This window comes from Aethalodelphis obliquidens, unplaced genomic scaffold, assembly GCF_003676395.1.
Source record: "Aethalodelphis obliquidens isolate GAN/ISIS:26980383/991018 unplaced genomic scaffold, ASM367639v1 scaffold5, whole genome shotgun sequence".
NCBI lineage: Eukaryota > Metazoa > Chordata > Mammalia > Artiodactyla > Delphinidae > Aethalodelphis > Aethalodelphis obliquidens.
The window spans coordinates 79,796,468-79,812,459 of NW_020837949.1; the positions used below are offsets into that span (position 1 = coordinate 79,796,468).

Here is a 15,992-nt window from a genome sequence, read left to right on the forward strand (position 1 = left end):
TTCAGGCTAATATAAAAATAGTGATGATAGAATTACTGAAAGATTGTGATTCATATCAATTTTTCCATACAAACAAAAAAAATTAAGTAAAATACATGCAAGAAATATAGCCAGTAAAAGGAACTGGGTGCAGTTCGAAGATACAGTGAAAGAAAATGTGCACATTTTCACAAAACAGCTAAAAAATAAAATGAATAAGACTAGTGGGACATTTTCCACTGATTATTTCAAAATCAAATATTTCAATAGACTGGGCTCTATTTATCATATTTTGAGGGAAAATATTTTCCAGCTAGCTGTATTTTGACTTTCATAAACAAAGAAAAAATAAGATTCAGATGCACTGAAATGAATTACCCCTCCTGGCAACAATTTAGGGATCATCTCTTTTCTAAATTGAGGCTTCCTACGGATCTGGCATTGTGCAACTAAACCGTACAGAAGAAAGCGTGAAGAAGACTAGTGTAAAGGATTATCACAACAAATAGATGACTCTAAGCAAAATTGCATCAATGTGTTTCTGAAAATCTTCATGTCATAACTTTGTATCAATAATAGAAAATAACTGATGGTTTATAAAGATGAATTCAGAGAGAAAAGAATACAAATAGAATAGGAAGAAGACATCCGTGAAAACAATTTACAAATGAGTTGTCTTTCAAAATGAGGTTTCTCATTTATCCTTTGGAAGATTTCTAATTTGACTATGAAATTGAAGCTGGATATAAATTGTAATCTGGGTTCTTGAGTTTAAAATAAGTTACGTTCACCTGCAGAAATAAGACAGTGCTACTAATGTGTTTTGGCAATTTACTGAAACAAAAAACTATAACCCAAATACTTTGAATAACCTAGACATTTTTGCAACCTATGAATTTCATGTATTTAAAGAGTATATATAGATTCTGCTTGGTACTTTTAATAATGGGCAGGGGTAGAGTAACAGGAAATAAGTAAAAATCACCCTTTTTTTTGCAAAATAGTGAGGTATCTTATGATCAAATACTTGGTTGGACCACAAAATGATTGACAGTTTACATAATATTGAATGTAAGTATACAGTTTTATATAAACTTAAAGTATTTTTACATAAGCGGAAAGAGTTCAAGGAATGAAAATATAAATGAGTCTATTATATGAGTATAATGAAAATTTATGATGAGAAACGAGGTTAATGACATTTTGATTTGAACTGTAGCTCAAGAAGAAAACACTGGAGGTGACAGTCTGGGATTATGATAGATTTTCTTCCAATGATTTTCTTGGTGAGGTGAGCCTATGGTTTCCTTTTTTTTATTTGCTTCATTATAAACCATCAATTAAATCTTTATGGAAAGCATATTTCTAAAGTGTATAAGATAACTATTTCTGGATAAAATTCTTTGGTGGATAGAATTTATTTACAAATGACTCTGAATAGATGAATAGCAACTGGAGAAATAATTTTCACTTTACCACTTGATGTACTTTCTAATTAATTTGCAAGATGAAATATTAATTGTTTTGATAGAAAGTTATATAATCATGCTGTGAATCCAAATGATTATGTAAAAGATTGGAGATAAATTTATTGTATTATAAAATGAGCTGGATTTTTTTCAAATGCATTTTCAGTTTATTTAATTGCTATTCCTCATTGCACGTATGAATGACTTGATGTGACATTTTACATACTTCATTTAAGTGTCCCACAAAACATCTCAAAATATTTTAAGAAGCAAAACTAGAAGTAGGAGAAAACAGTAAAAACAATTTTTATAAATTCACAAGGAATGTAACCTAATTATGAAATGTGGCAGGATGGTCAGATTCTGTGATATTTTTCATCTATCATATTCCAAAAATACATATTTTGTTTAGTGATCTTTGCTTAAAGCAGAAGTTATGAATTAATGTTAAAAAAATAAATCTCCAAAAATATATAACACCTAGAAAATACAATATCCTTTTGATAGAGACAATAGAAGACAGTTGAGTAGTCTAGGTGACATGATGTCTTGTTTGGCTCCTACACTCTGTACCTTTTTCCCATCAAAACTAGATCATTTGAACTTCACCTACAGTCTCCATGTGGTATAGCCACTTGGACTAATCTTGGTCTTAGGACTACTCTAGAGTACGGTTATATCTGATTTATTGTCCTATTTCAAAAAGCTGATTTATTGATGTCCTTATAATTTATTGTTCACATGAACCTAAAGCATATATCCATTGTGTGGTTTTATTTTTTAATATCTGCTCAAATATAAGATGCCAACTACTGTAAAATGCACCATTGTTTATGTACCACTAAGAAAAAATGTTGCCAATTAAACCATGACACAGCACTTTCTTATTGTAAACTGTTGGTAATCTCTCTGTTTCAAATGTGAACTAAAGTATGTTTTAAAATAGAGGGAATAAGTTAGTAATTGAAAATTAGCCATTCTTTTTCATTTTGTCCCTCTTGTAACTAAAATCAAACAATCTGCAAAAAAACACTAGCCCAGTTTAAGAATATCATGTGTCCATTTAACAAAAGAAGACTTTATTTCATAAAGAGATTGACTTGTGACTCTACCTTTTTGCATCATCTCCAAATAATTTAATTAATAGTCAGAGATGTCATACAGTTCAAGTTAACCAAACGTTTATACAGCATCTGGTATGCACAAGACATACTCAGTATCATGGGTGAAGAAAAATGAGGAAGACCTCATCATCCTAAAGGTTATACTATATCCTTTGACTTATGTCCTTGAATAAGATTCAGATCACAGAAAAAAAACAACAAACGAATTACAGCTTAATCCATAAATTTTATTCACTTATTGCACTTTTTTCCAGGTATTGATTGATTTATCTAGCACATCTCACCTCGATAACACGCCTAGGTGGTATCCTCTCAAAGAACAGACTGAAAGCATTGATCATGGCAAGTCCCATTCCAGTCAAAGCAGCCAGCAGTCCCCAAAGCCGTCTGTCATCAAAAGCAGAAGCCATGGTATCTTCCCTGACCCATCCAAGGGTAGGAGATATTTCAAGTAGAAAAAAGCTTTTGTCTTTTTGTTCACTCAGTATATTCTTGAATATGAGTGCCTGTATATTTAATATCTTTTGAAAGGTATTATATTGGGAAATATTTAATATAATATCATGCAAAGAGTAGTGGATGTGGAATCAGGAGAAAGGGGCTTTAGTCTCAGATCAGCCCTTAATTAGGTTGATGCCTTTGTGATCTTCACCTCTCTGGTTCTCTGTTTTTCAACCTATAAAATAGAGGAGGTTGGGTCATATGAGCTATTGGGTCTTTTTCAGCTCTCAAAATCTAGGTTAATATGACTTTATAAAATACGTTGGGGTATTTCATAAAGAAAACATAAAAATCCTCAACAGTTCATTGACTAGACATAATCATCATTACCATTTATGCATGTTTCTTCTGTTTAAATCCCTATCTTTTCATATGTATATTCTTACTCATAAATCATATATGTAATATATGGACATAAACAGTTTTGCATTCTGCTTTTTAATTATATCAAAAACATTTTCCTCATGTCATCAAAACAATTGGTGTGCTGAAAATTACTTAAACCTTTCCTAAGTGGTGCATTCAAACTAATTCTATGATTTTTTTAACTACTATTATTATTTTTTAATTGCAGCGTCATACATTGGGTTTGGCAATATGCACAGCTTTCCCATTGGAATGGGCTTTTCCTTTGGGAGGTTCATTAACCAGTTATCCTACAACACAACAGTAATCTTCATCATAAAATGAGTTAACTGCCTGTATGAGAGAACCATGTAGTATCTTTCCAGGATATGCTGAGCTATTTATAAATATTAAATAAAAATTTTTATATTGGTTCTGAGTACTCCTTCCTTTTCGCCTCTTCTCAGGAAGTACAGCAAATTGAAAAGTGGTTCTTTGCAATTTGGATTGGAAATGCAAGTGTTCTAGGAGATGAAAAACTGAGGTCGTGTCCAGGAGGCCACTGAGTTAATACAATAAACAACTGACTACAATAAGTGCTGTAGATTACTTATGAGTTGTATAGATCATTTCTGGATTCCACTTAGCCAGATCAGCTCTGCACTAATTAACATTCTGGAAGATGATTGGTATAAAGACCTGTCTCTCTATGACTACCACAGTAAATGTGTGATCTTATATATACATTCTCTAAAATCACCTGAGATGATGATATAATACAGTCCCCACTTCCATGTATCCCAGTGACTCCAGGAATTTTAAAACTCCTCCTGCGGCAATGTCAGCCTATTGTTTCTTCCCTGGTCCCTACTAGAATTAGCAGAGTTGCTTGGTGAAACTCTAAGTTAATATATTCATTTATATGAGACTACTTAGAATGTATTTATTCCTCTTCTCAAACCTCTCTTCTCAAGATTATCATCCTCTTGCCTTTCCTCCCAAAAATTGTCTCCCAAGTGTTGAACCACCTCGCTGTATGGTGAACAGTTGCATAAACGCGCCAAAAAAGAAACAGAGTTAACTTAAATCTTAGACGGTTTCAAATTATGTGAGACCCAGCTTGACAGGAGGAACGCTGGAGCAAATTTAACTCATGTTTTACCCTTTTGTAACCAGACATGCAGGTTCCCACCATTGAGAAATCCCATAGTAGTCCCGGTAGCTCGAAATCCTCATCCGAAGGCCATCTCCGCTCTCATGGACCATCTCGCAGTCAAAGCAAAACCAGCGTCACTCAGACCCACTTGGAAGATGCAGGGGCTGCTATAGCCGCTGCCGAAGCCGCCGTGCAACAACTCCGCCTTCAACCAAGTAAAAGACGCAAATAAATTCCTCAGCATGGCAGCTTAATGTTCATCTGTTGCCTTTCTTTCCTGCTGTCCTTCCCCATTTGCTTTGTTTTGTGCTTTCCTTGCTCCCTCTGTTCTCTGTCCCTTTGTCTGTGTAGGAACAGTATCGATACATAAATATGCTCTCTCTCATTTAGTTCTTTTTTGTTTTACTTTACATAGAACGAAATAAAACTGGCTGTTTCTCCTTTGTCTCCACCATCCATCCAACCTGGCTCATAGTATTTGGTAGCTGTGTCTGTGATGTGTGCAGGCAAAACTATGTTGTGTGTCCTTTTTGTGTGCACTTAAATATCCTTTAGAATACAGGAATTATAAGCACAAGTGGCTGCCAGTTTTCCAGGCATTACACCAAAAAAAGGCACACACATAAGCATTTTGAGCAGATTAGCAATGAGAGTCTCACCTCTGAAAAACACTAAAAAATTTTAGGCAGAAGAGTCATGTAACCAACAGTCAAGTTCTAGAACCTAGGGGAAATGGAAAAAACATTTTACGCTTAAAATTTTTAATAAATTATGCATGTGAAATAATGAGGCTTTCCACGTGAGAAACTTTGTAGTCTTTTGGAGAAAAAAAAAATCTGTAAAGAAAATAATGTTTCCTATATTCTCAAAAAAGTATGTAGTATTAATATATGTCTAAGCATATTCGATGAGGCCATGTTACCTCATTAAGGAGCACAGTGGGATCCATTCTGTTGGATCACACTTTGTATATGATACAAGAGAATTTATAGGGTTATTCTTCTTTCTAACCACTGGAAATCATTTGGAAGCCAAGATATCAACTAAAGCGTAACAATTCATCCATCTTAACTGCTGTAATTTCAATTGATAGAATTATATAAGAACTTAGTGAGTACAGACACTTTAAAAATGTAGGGGCACTGTTACTTCCAAGAGGCATCTGGCAAACAACGGAGATAGATGAATGTTCTCCCCATCTCCCAAAGTCATCATTTCCAAAGAAACAGCCAGTTTTAACCCCCTTTAGTGCTGTGCATGTGGTGTCATTTTGGCATTTGAAAACACAACTTCCTTCGATAGAGCAAAAGATCACTTCTGTTTGCATGAATAACATTCAAGCTGGTTCCATCTGAGGATACATACTCTGGGTTTCCATTTCACCCACACTACCACAGCAGCACATAAAAGCGGTCAGTCTAATCATGCCAGGAAGCAGCACAGACACAGCATAGCAGGAGTCCTCCCCATTCAAAGAACTCAGTCTGATAATCTGCCTCCACCAGCTAATGGCAACCAAGACCAAAGCCAGCTAGCCCTCAGGAAGGTGATGTCTGATGGACCAGTCAAGCCAGAAGGAGGTGAGCAGAAAGGCGCTATTCAAAGCACACAGCAAGAACATCCCCCAAATTTAAAGCCCTCATCTTTTAATTTTTAGAGATTGTCTGATAAAGTATGTTTATCCACTTTTTAATGTGCTTTTGTGGGCATGGCATTTCAGGACTTCATCATCACTGTGTAAGTCCCAAGATGAGTCCCATAATATATCGACTACAGTGATTTGTATTTTTCTATGCACTGGGCATCTTTTGACTTTTGTTGGGAAATAGATTAACAGTATTCATATTGCAGAATGGAACGCATGCTACTAACATAATCTGTTCAAGCATGACTATAAATATGTTGCACTGTGATAAAAGTTTAAACTGCTCACAATTCGAGTTAGCATACCAGTTGGAATGTAGATCAGTTTTTGTTGAATATTATTTCAAGTGTAACTTTTTAAAAAAATTCAGTGGATTTTGGAAATCTTAGAGGAAAGTAAAGGAAAAAATTGTTAATGCACTCATTCACCTTTACATGGTGAAAGTTCTTTCTTGATCCTACGAACACATTTTTTCCACTCATGTTTCCATAGTTTTCAAGTGTATCAGATGTGTTGGGCATGTGAATATCCAAGTGCCTGTGTAATAAATAAAGTATCTTTATTTCATTCATAAACCACTGGGTTCTGAGCCATTGTTATATGATGCAGCTTAAAATGAGTGTGTCAGTTTTTGCTTTCTCATTTGATTCCTTGCAATAGAGAATTTAAAGTTACTGCTTCGTTGCCAGTGCAAGCTATAATGATAGAATATTGAGTTGCAGGACAAAGTTTCATGTCGGAAACATAAGATAAATGGGGAGTTATTACCAAATAAAAGTACCAGAGCTTACATAAACATGTAAATAAATAATGGGTTTGGGCTACTCTAGGCAATGCTTCCACTCTTCCTTTCTTGCACGTCTGATCTACTTCACAATCTTCTCAGCTTTCCGGATAAAGGAAGACAAATCCAATGAGTCTTGCTCCAGACAGGCACCTAGACTTGATCCATGGCTTTGTTAGGAAGGAAAGCAAGTTAATATCTGTCCCTAACTTGACACCAACAATTTGTGGAATTTTCCCCAAGAAAGAATGCCACTCACTGCCAGTGACAGGGATCAAACCAGGGTGATTATAAAATTATCTTCATTGTAATTCAAATTTAAATTTAATTTTAATTCAAAAACATATATCAAAGAAAGGATAAAAAAAAACGATAGCAGTGTTTGCTCCCTTAAGTCCCTTCCAGCCGTAAAACACTTGATTCTATGATTCTGTACTTTCCACAAACTAAAATTAAGACTTGTACTTTCCTATTGCATTTCTCTGTATTCTCAGAAATTTTTAAAATTTAATATGCTTTTGTCCCAACTAATCAGACATTTAGGAGCAATGGAGGTTGTATGTGGCAGTACAAAGGCCAAACCACTGTGATGTTCCTTGAATTAGCAGGCAATTAAGGAAACAGCTTAAATATTAAGATAATTGTGAATATGCATTTACTCAGCCCAGTTTATAGACTATCACCAAAGCAGTTTCCCTTTTCTAGTTGGCCTTCCTAGTACTGTCCAAGAGTACTTAAAATTCCACCTCTCACCTTTTTTTCCATCAAATAAGTTCAGTTGATTTCTTCCTTCATTTTCTTACCGCAAATATTTAATAATTGTAAATGTCACAGTAGTCAAATGCTTCTCTTATTTCACTCTATTTTTAATTATCATGATTTAAGTATTCCTATGATAGTTTGTCCTAGTTTTCCTAGATGTGGGTCTTAAAATTTGCAGCAAAATGCATTTAACTCCCTTTCTTTGAATAATGCTCTAATGGATATTCTCATACATTTAGAATAGTTCTTCACATTGTGCAAAGTGTTTCATCACCCATTTTCTCATTTTGTCACACCTAGTGGGTGAGGGATTCGTTGCAGATATTTTCATTTCTGTTTTCTGAGTGAGCCATCAGAGAGTCGGGGTGTGCGTGTGGCAGCATGACTGGTGAAGAACACATACCTGGAAATTGTCAGAATCGGCAATCTAACCCTTGTTTATGACCGCACGTAATAAGCCTTTGCTTTTTAAATACATTGGCACCTTTGAAATCAAACCCTCCTGATTTCACTAAAAACAATTGTCATTTACTTATTTGCTATTTACACTCCAGTCCTTACAAATGATTAGAGGTTGCTAGAAATTATGGCGGAATACAATTTAGACTTGGTCTACCTACTTGATCCTCTTTTCTGAAGGCTGATAATTAAACTGCCACAAATCAGGGAAGTAAAACCTTCCCACTGCACAAGCCGAGTGCAGCAGTAAGCAGGCTCTGTAGAGGAGGCGGTGTGTACATCTGCAGTCATTGCTATCAAGGGTGACGAAATTGTCCCTAAAGAGCTTTTCATATATATATATATATATATATATATATAAGGTCCGTTTTTTTTTTTTTTTTTTTTTGGTGAGCTTTTCAGCGGGTTTCTGCTTGAAGTAGCAGAAAATATGGGTCAGGTAAGAATTATGGAGTAAGAAAGGAGGAACTTTTTCTCTCCCTCCAGGGTTTAGTTGCATGCTAGGAAACCTGAAGGACAGGATTTAGACAGATTGTGCCAGGTCATCCTGACACCTAAACAACTCTCCATTTGTATTTAGAAATCCCTCGAAATGTTTTTTTCCAAGCCAGTTGGTTTGGTGGAATATAGGCCCGGCTGTTTTAGAAGGTAACGCCAACCAGGGAAAAGAGTTTCAAAATAGGTTGTTTTTTAAAACCATACCCAAACTAAAACAAATTGAAGTATTTTTACAACCTTGAAAATTAATTTAGTTGCTATGGAATATATTACATATTATATATATATATACATATATATATATATATATATGTATATATATATATATATAAAGGGCATTTTTAAATTCCTGAGCTGTTTTTGTTTGATCTGAGATTTTAGGTAAGCTTTAAGTTTAGAAACACTCATGCAGGATAGATAGAAGTATCCCTCCACCCTGGGCAGTAAGATGAGAGCTTGGAGAGGTTAGTAAGAAGATGAATCATTGACTGAGTTGTGTGAGGAACTATGACTGAAGGTCCCTTGTTGTGGCCGAATTGTAGGAGAAGGTCCTGAAGCTACTTCCACAGACCGCTGCTGGAAACTCCACTTTCCGTAAGGCTCCTTTGCGGCACCTGTCAAAGAAGAGTTTCCTATCCATATTGCCGTGGTGAACTCTGACTAAGCCATCTCTCTGTGAGAGCTGCTGTCTTGGGCAAGTGGTATGGGTGGCTGGGTTGGGAAACAGGGCGGGCACTGGGAGTGGAGAGAAGTGTTGGTTACAAAGGCAGTAGTTGATCAGTGGTCCATTCTGTTCTGACCCGAAGCAGATGGTCACTTTTGATCAGAAAGAATTTGGTGTTCTCTGTTTCTGGAAAGGAGAGGGTTCAAAAGGAAAGAAATCAGAATGAGATCATTTGGAGGTGAAGTCTTCTGGAATGTGTGTAAGAGGTTAATAGAAACAGACTTAACATTCCTCATTTCAATGTGTTTGTGCAAAGAAAAGAAAGGCAGCAAAGCTTTAAAAAGGAAACTTTGCATAGTTTAAAATAGAAAGAAAACAAACTGTAATGATGTGAACACAGCAAATAGCCAGCAAAAATCTGAGAGCATCAAATTGGATTTCAGCTTTCAAAGTTTTCTGCCTGTTTCTCTGGGGGCAAGGGTTGTATTTCTTTGTTGTCTCTGAAAATCAAAGTGTTCTTCTAAAGTTCTGGGTTTTTAAGAGTTTCCATATTTTCTTAGAAAGATTGGTTATGCATTTTCAAATCTTTCTATAGTCATTTAATATTCATTGCCAGAAATATCTCTGCTGCACATGCAGAGGCACAGACAGTAAATATATAGCTCTGAACATATGACACTGTCTCTTGTTTGTGCACCTTCCCTCCCAAAGGTGAATTCACTGACGTATCATCAATGGATACTTTTGTTCTTTTCTAGTAGTAGCCATGAGTGTGTCAAGCCATCCACGTAAGGAATTACTGGTTCATACTGCAGTGTGCCTTTGTCGCGTGATCTAACCAGGGGCCTATATGATTGAGCGGGACTATTAATACATGATCCGAGAAGAGAAAGGCCTAATTTTTAACATGTCAAAGTGCCTTAAATGCTATTTATGACATGTCTTTAACAAAGTTAAACTTATTTTTTGATTGCAAATTATTGTATTTTAGGTTTAAACAAATTTATTTTTAAAAAGTTAATTTACCAAATTACCAGCAGAGAGCAGGACCCAGAGCCAATGAGACAGGCAAGTAAATGCTGATGGAGGAAAGAAATGAGAAGCATGGAAGATGAGAAGGCTGATGGGGACACTGCGGGACCATGGACAGAGGGTACAATCTGAGCTTGGGGCTGGGAACGTTATCGCCTGGGTAGGAAGGATCCTGGAACTGGGTGAAGTGCCACCTGGGGAGAGGCAGAAGAATGCCAAAAGCTAATAGCTTAAGCTAAAGCTTAATAATAGCTAAATTAATAGCTAAAGCTTAATAGCTAAAGCTTAACGACATTGCCTAATTCCAGATATCTATCCATGAATTACTTGATTTTTTTCCCACTTTTCATCCGAATGTACTACATTATGTAAAATCATGATATTTCACCCATTCTCTGTTGTGCAAGATAATCTTTGGGAGGGAGGGGGACATATGGGGATGGGATAAGGATGAAAGGAATCTTTATGTATAATGAGTCAGACCGTGAAAAATAGCCTTTTTATTTTATTACTTTGTTGAGTCTGTAAATATATATTTTAATCATTGAGGTGACAAAAAAAACTTTCGGATTTCAAATGAAAACATTTCCGCAATATTTTGATTGGGGTATTACGGTTTTCAGATGTATAAAGAGAAATAATGTAGATAGAACCATAGCTTTATACCTCAATGTGTTTTAAAATACTGAAAGCTAAAATTAATTAAATGATCATTTGAACAGAAACTAATCAAAATATTAATAATACAAATCAAACAAGAACAGATAAGTTTTTAAGAAGAAAATGTTTGATGAAAATCAGGAGTTAGGAATTCGCTGGTGGTCCAGTGGTTATGACTCCACACTCTCAACTGCCAGGGGCCCGGGTTCAATCCCTGGTTGGGAAGCTAAGATCCCACAAGCCTCAAAGTGCAGCCAAAAAAAAAAAAAAAAATTAGAGAAAATGTCAGGAGGTAGGTCCCTATTTCTAAACATAAGAAACAAAATGGAATAAAATTTCTACTTCTACTTTATTCTTAAAAGAACACAGAAGCAAAATCTACTTTTCCTCATTAAGACATTTGAAACTAAAAACCACATTATTTTAAGTTCTATAGATCACATTTTTTTTTCAGAGATCTTATAGCTTTTATTTTTATTTAAAAAAATTTTTGAAGTATAGTTGATTTACAATGTTGTGTTAGTTTCTGGTATACAGCAAAGTGATTCAGTTATACATACTGGTCACATTATATTTTTATCTGACTCTTTAGGTAAAATGAGGTCGGAATCTAGAGAGAGAGAAAATGTAATTTTTATACTACACAATTCAAATTTCTTTCTATATGGATATATTTATACTTTCTATATATACTTTTAGTTTCTTGTAAAGCGTTCTTATTGCTACTGACACTTTTAAAGTAAATAACTACTTTGGCTCCATCCAACTATTAATGTACAAGAAAATTGAAGAGACAATGTAGAGAAAAGCCGTTTTGGGAAGAATTTGCATTGTTTTATGCTTGCCAAATTTCATTATTTACTCTGGATTTCTGTCTAATATAGTTTTTTGTGGGTTTTTAGGCAAAAATAGAACAGACAAGCAAATTTTTATGATACATATAATATTTAACTCAGACCTTATAATTCTAGAGTTGTGAAGTTCTGGGTGAAACAAATTCTGAAGAAGCTTAGAGAAATTCAAAGGGTGATGATAATAATAATAAATCTTTTCAAGTAAGGTGTTAGAACTTGATTTTTTTAGTGCAGAAAATAAAAAATAAAAGACACCATAGAATGATTGTCATGTATATACTGGTTTAAGATGATTGTCAAAAAAGGTTGGTGCTAATTGTTTTTTTTTTTTTTTCATTTTCACAGTTTATACTTTATTTTTATCACTGTAGATGTAGACCAGTGATTCTCAAAGTGTGTCCATTGATCCCTAGGTGTCCCAGAGACCTTTTCAGGACTCTACAAGGTCAAAAAATTCTTAAGACTCTTAAGATGTTATTTGCCTTTTTTACTCTCATTCCTTCCTTAGTGTGCAGTGGACTTTTCCTACATTTCCATGAGATGTCATGACATCATTGCTCTGATGGCTAATGGAATATATATTTGTCAACTGCTTATGTTAAATTTTTCTTAACTTTGAATATGATAAATATTGATAGATATATTTCACATAAAGCGAAGTTCTTTAAGAAATTCAACAATATTTAAGACTGGAAAAGGGGTCTTGAGACCAAAATATTTAAGAGCCACTGATCTATACCTGGGTACAATCATAATTTTATCAATAGTCAATGATGTTGGATAATTAGAAATTTCTTACAAGATATAATTATCATATTTGCCTCTAAATTTTCTATGCCTTTTCTATCTTGTATTGCATTTTGGAACCCCTACTTTCTTTTCTTATTTAATGTTAATTTATAACTTAAGATTGACAAATGATTTTATATTCTTATTTTAAATATTTTATTGGGCATGATTTAGATTAAGTTATGATTATATGCCCATTTTCATTATTTACATTTGCAGTTTGACTGGTAAGTTGTCTGTCAACTTTAATCAAGTTGTTCCTAGCCTAAGGTAGAATGAAAGGGAGTATTATAAAGGTAGAATACATTTTATTTGTGTCCTTATTTTGATGATAAAATTTATTGGAAAAACATTTATAAATTATTTGTTTCTTTAATCTTCTATTGTATTATCTATATTAGTGGTCCTATACTTTGCAAATTCATTGTTGGCATAAATAACAATAGAAACACTGAAGATCATCACTTTGATTCAAATTTGAGGAAATGTTAAGCTTCTTACCTCTTACTTAATCCTTGATCCTTAATTTCAAACATACAATTTATTGTGTTTTTAAATAATTAAAGCTAAAAAGGGAATTCTGAAAATATTTATCATTTATAGAAAATATTATCTGAATTACCCCTATTAGTTGCTCATCATTTATTCACATTCATACACACAGTTTTTTTAATGAATAGTATGTTTCAGAAACTCTTCAAAGTGTTAGTGATTCTGCAGTGGACACAATAGACAAAAATCACTGTCCCCATAAATATCCTATCCTAGTAATATTTATCAAATAACGGATTAAAGATATGTGGGAAAAATTTGAAGACTGACAAAAGCATGACTTTTGTCTATCTTCAACTGAAATTGAAGTAGAACATTGCAGTTAGTCATTGACTTAAGTTTATATACACAGACACCATCATGTTTAGAAATATCTGAAAATAGAATTATTTTGTTATTTGTTCTGGTCTGGTTATCTCTCATAATCTTTACAGTTCACTGGGATATAACCAAGTATAGGAGGAGAGAAAGTGTTTGAAAATGATCTATTTGGAGAAGGTAGGAATATTAATGAAATTAATTAGAGACATTGTATTCCATGGGACTGGACAGGTGTTTACCAAATAATTGTCCAAATTCCTCTTTACTTTATGGCCACTGACTACATTTGAATGATATGAAAAATAATACTCAGTGTTTGTTGTAGCATTAGCCATGTAAATCAGTATGCTATTATTAATTTGTATTTGTTTACACTGGAAATGTCTCCTTTGGGCAGGATTTTTATATAAATCAAATTATTTGGATTCCGTTTAAAGGTAACATCCTTGTTATCTTAGTATTCATGATCTAGGTGATCAGTTTCAGGATTATATAAGGACATTTTTCAAAACTATTTTTATAATTACTTTCACTCAAACAGGACCACTTGTTTTGCAAGCAAACTGAGAGAGAATATTTCAGTTTCAAAGGAGAATGAAATAAATATTGAAAAATTGAGTTGCCCTTGAAAAATTGATGTAGATCTTGAAGATTTTTTTCTGTCAAATATATTTCTCCTTACTCTTAATCTTTTAAAGGTAAAGATTTTTCCTGTGTTATTTAAAGGTAAAGATCTTAATTGTGTTAGCATTTTTTTAGCACAAAACCAAAACTTGGTCCTTGATAAACTCTTTGTTCATTCTATTTATTTGGACGTAGCTAGAATTATAAACTAAACTTATTAAAGATAAAATGAATTTACTATCTTTGTGATGTCTTAATCAAACTCCATTATTTACTCTGAAATTTTGGTCCCCACTTAAACTGTATTTATTTTAAGTGTCTTCTTCCAAAATAAGTTCTGAACCAAAAACACCTTTAGAAAGGAAGACACACCTAAAAGGCAACATTATAACATAAATGCAAGAACTATAGTACAGTGAGCCATCACATATTGTATGTATGTAAGAAAAAAACCTTCTCTACCATGTTATTAAGCTAACTTTACTCTCATTTCAAACACATGTTGTATTGAAGTTATATGCTCTTACTTTTGTTCCCTAAAGTGATCATTGATCCTATTATCCATAAAGCTAGGGAGTGAATGGGAGACACCTGCAAAATAGTGATGCATTAGATCAAAAAAGATTGAACTGATTATTAAAATGTCTTGAAAAAGTCAGTTGTAAGGCCAGTGTGGATGGAGAGGGAAGAGTGCGAACATGATTTAAAGCTTTACCACCTTTCCCACGACATAGAAAATAGAGGCATCACATCTTCCTCTCCCTCTCTGAAAGAAGCTACTATGTGAATAATATGGAATATCTTGAGGGACATGTTTTGATTTTTTATAAGTTTGTTGTAACTTTCTGATATATATACTTATTTTTTCTGAGTGACCAAGCCAAGTGTTAGTGTTAATTTCATCCTCAGCGACCCTGGGAGAGAGGTAATATAATCACCAATAATTTTTCATTTAAAAAGTATTTCAGTGACATCCTTCCTTTCACTGACCCCACCTAGGGGTTTACAAATGACTGATATATTGTAGAAATCAGAGTTGTCTATTTTAAATACTTTTATTTGTGAAAACTTGTAATTTGGAGGTATGTGAACATTCCTACAAATAGTTGTATTGAAGCTACCTATGCCATTTTTCTAGTGTCTTCTTTTAAATTTTTCCAAATTGGATAATGAATATACTGAAGTAAATTCAGAAAAAAGTATATTAAATTTCTAAAGTCCTTGTAAGATGCAACACCCCTTCTTAATACCCCTGGATGATAGTAGAAAACCTAAAAATGTTATTGCACGTAATTCAAGGGGAAAACTACCAACAGTGCTGGTAACAGAGGAAATTAAAAGTTGACATTTTTCAGGGCTACATCCAAATGCAATCAACAAATGAGATAAAACTGCAAAGTCTCTTTAGTAAATATAACAACTAAAACAACAGCAATAATAAAAGGTAGATAGATAAATAGAGAGTGAAAGGTAAAGGAGATAAAGTAGAAAAGGTCACTAAAGTTAATACCAGCTAAATTAAAGTTAAACCAGCTAAAGAACCAAAAAAAAAAGCATGCTGTAAGTATATAATTTCTAAAATAGCCAGGTAGTTATTTCAGTTCCATCATTATACTATTGGAATAAACAAAAGAATTATTGATTGTTTTCTCTTAATTTCAAGCAGTTGATCCTAAAATCCTATACATTGTATCTATGAAGATAATACTAATACTGCATCAACCAAGTAATTTGGGAAATTACAGGTTACCTACATAATAAATTACTCCTGAAA

General features: G+C 33.8%; 1 protein-coding gene across 1 annotated transcript in view; it reads left to right on the top strand.

The window, feature by feature from the left end:
* Window positions 1-6,774, top strand: part of PCLO (piccolo presynaptic cytomatrix protein) — a 283,296-nt gene extending 276,522 nt beyond the window's left edge. The window contains 3 exon segments of the mRNA XM_027102797.1: window positions 1,199-1,270; window positions 2,827-3,007; window positions 4,595-6,774. Coding sequence (XP_026958598.1) covers window positions 1,199-1,270; window positions 2,827-3,007; window positions 4,595-4,806 — 465 coding nt within the window. The 3' untranslated portion in view covers window positions 4,807-6,774.
* Window positions 6,775-15,992: the final 9,218 nt, after the last annotated feature.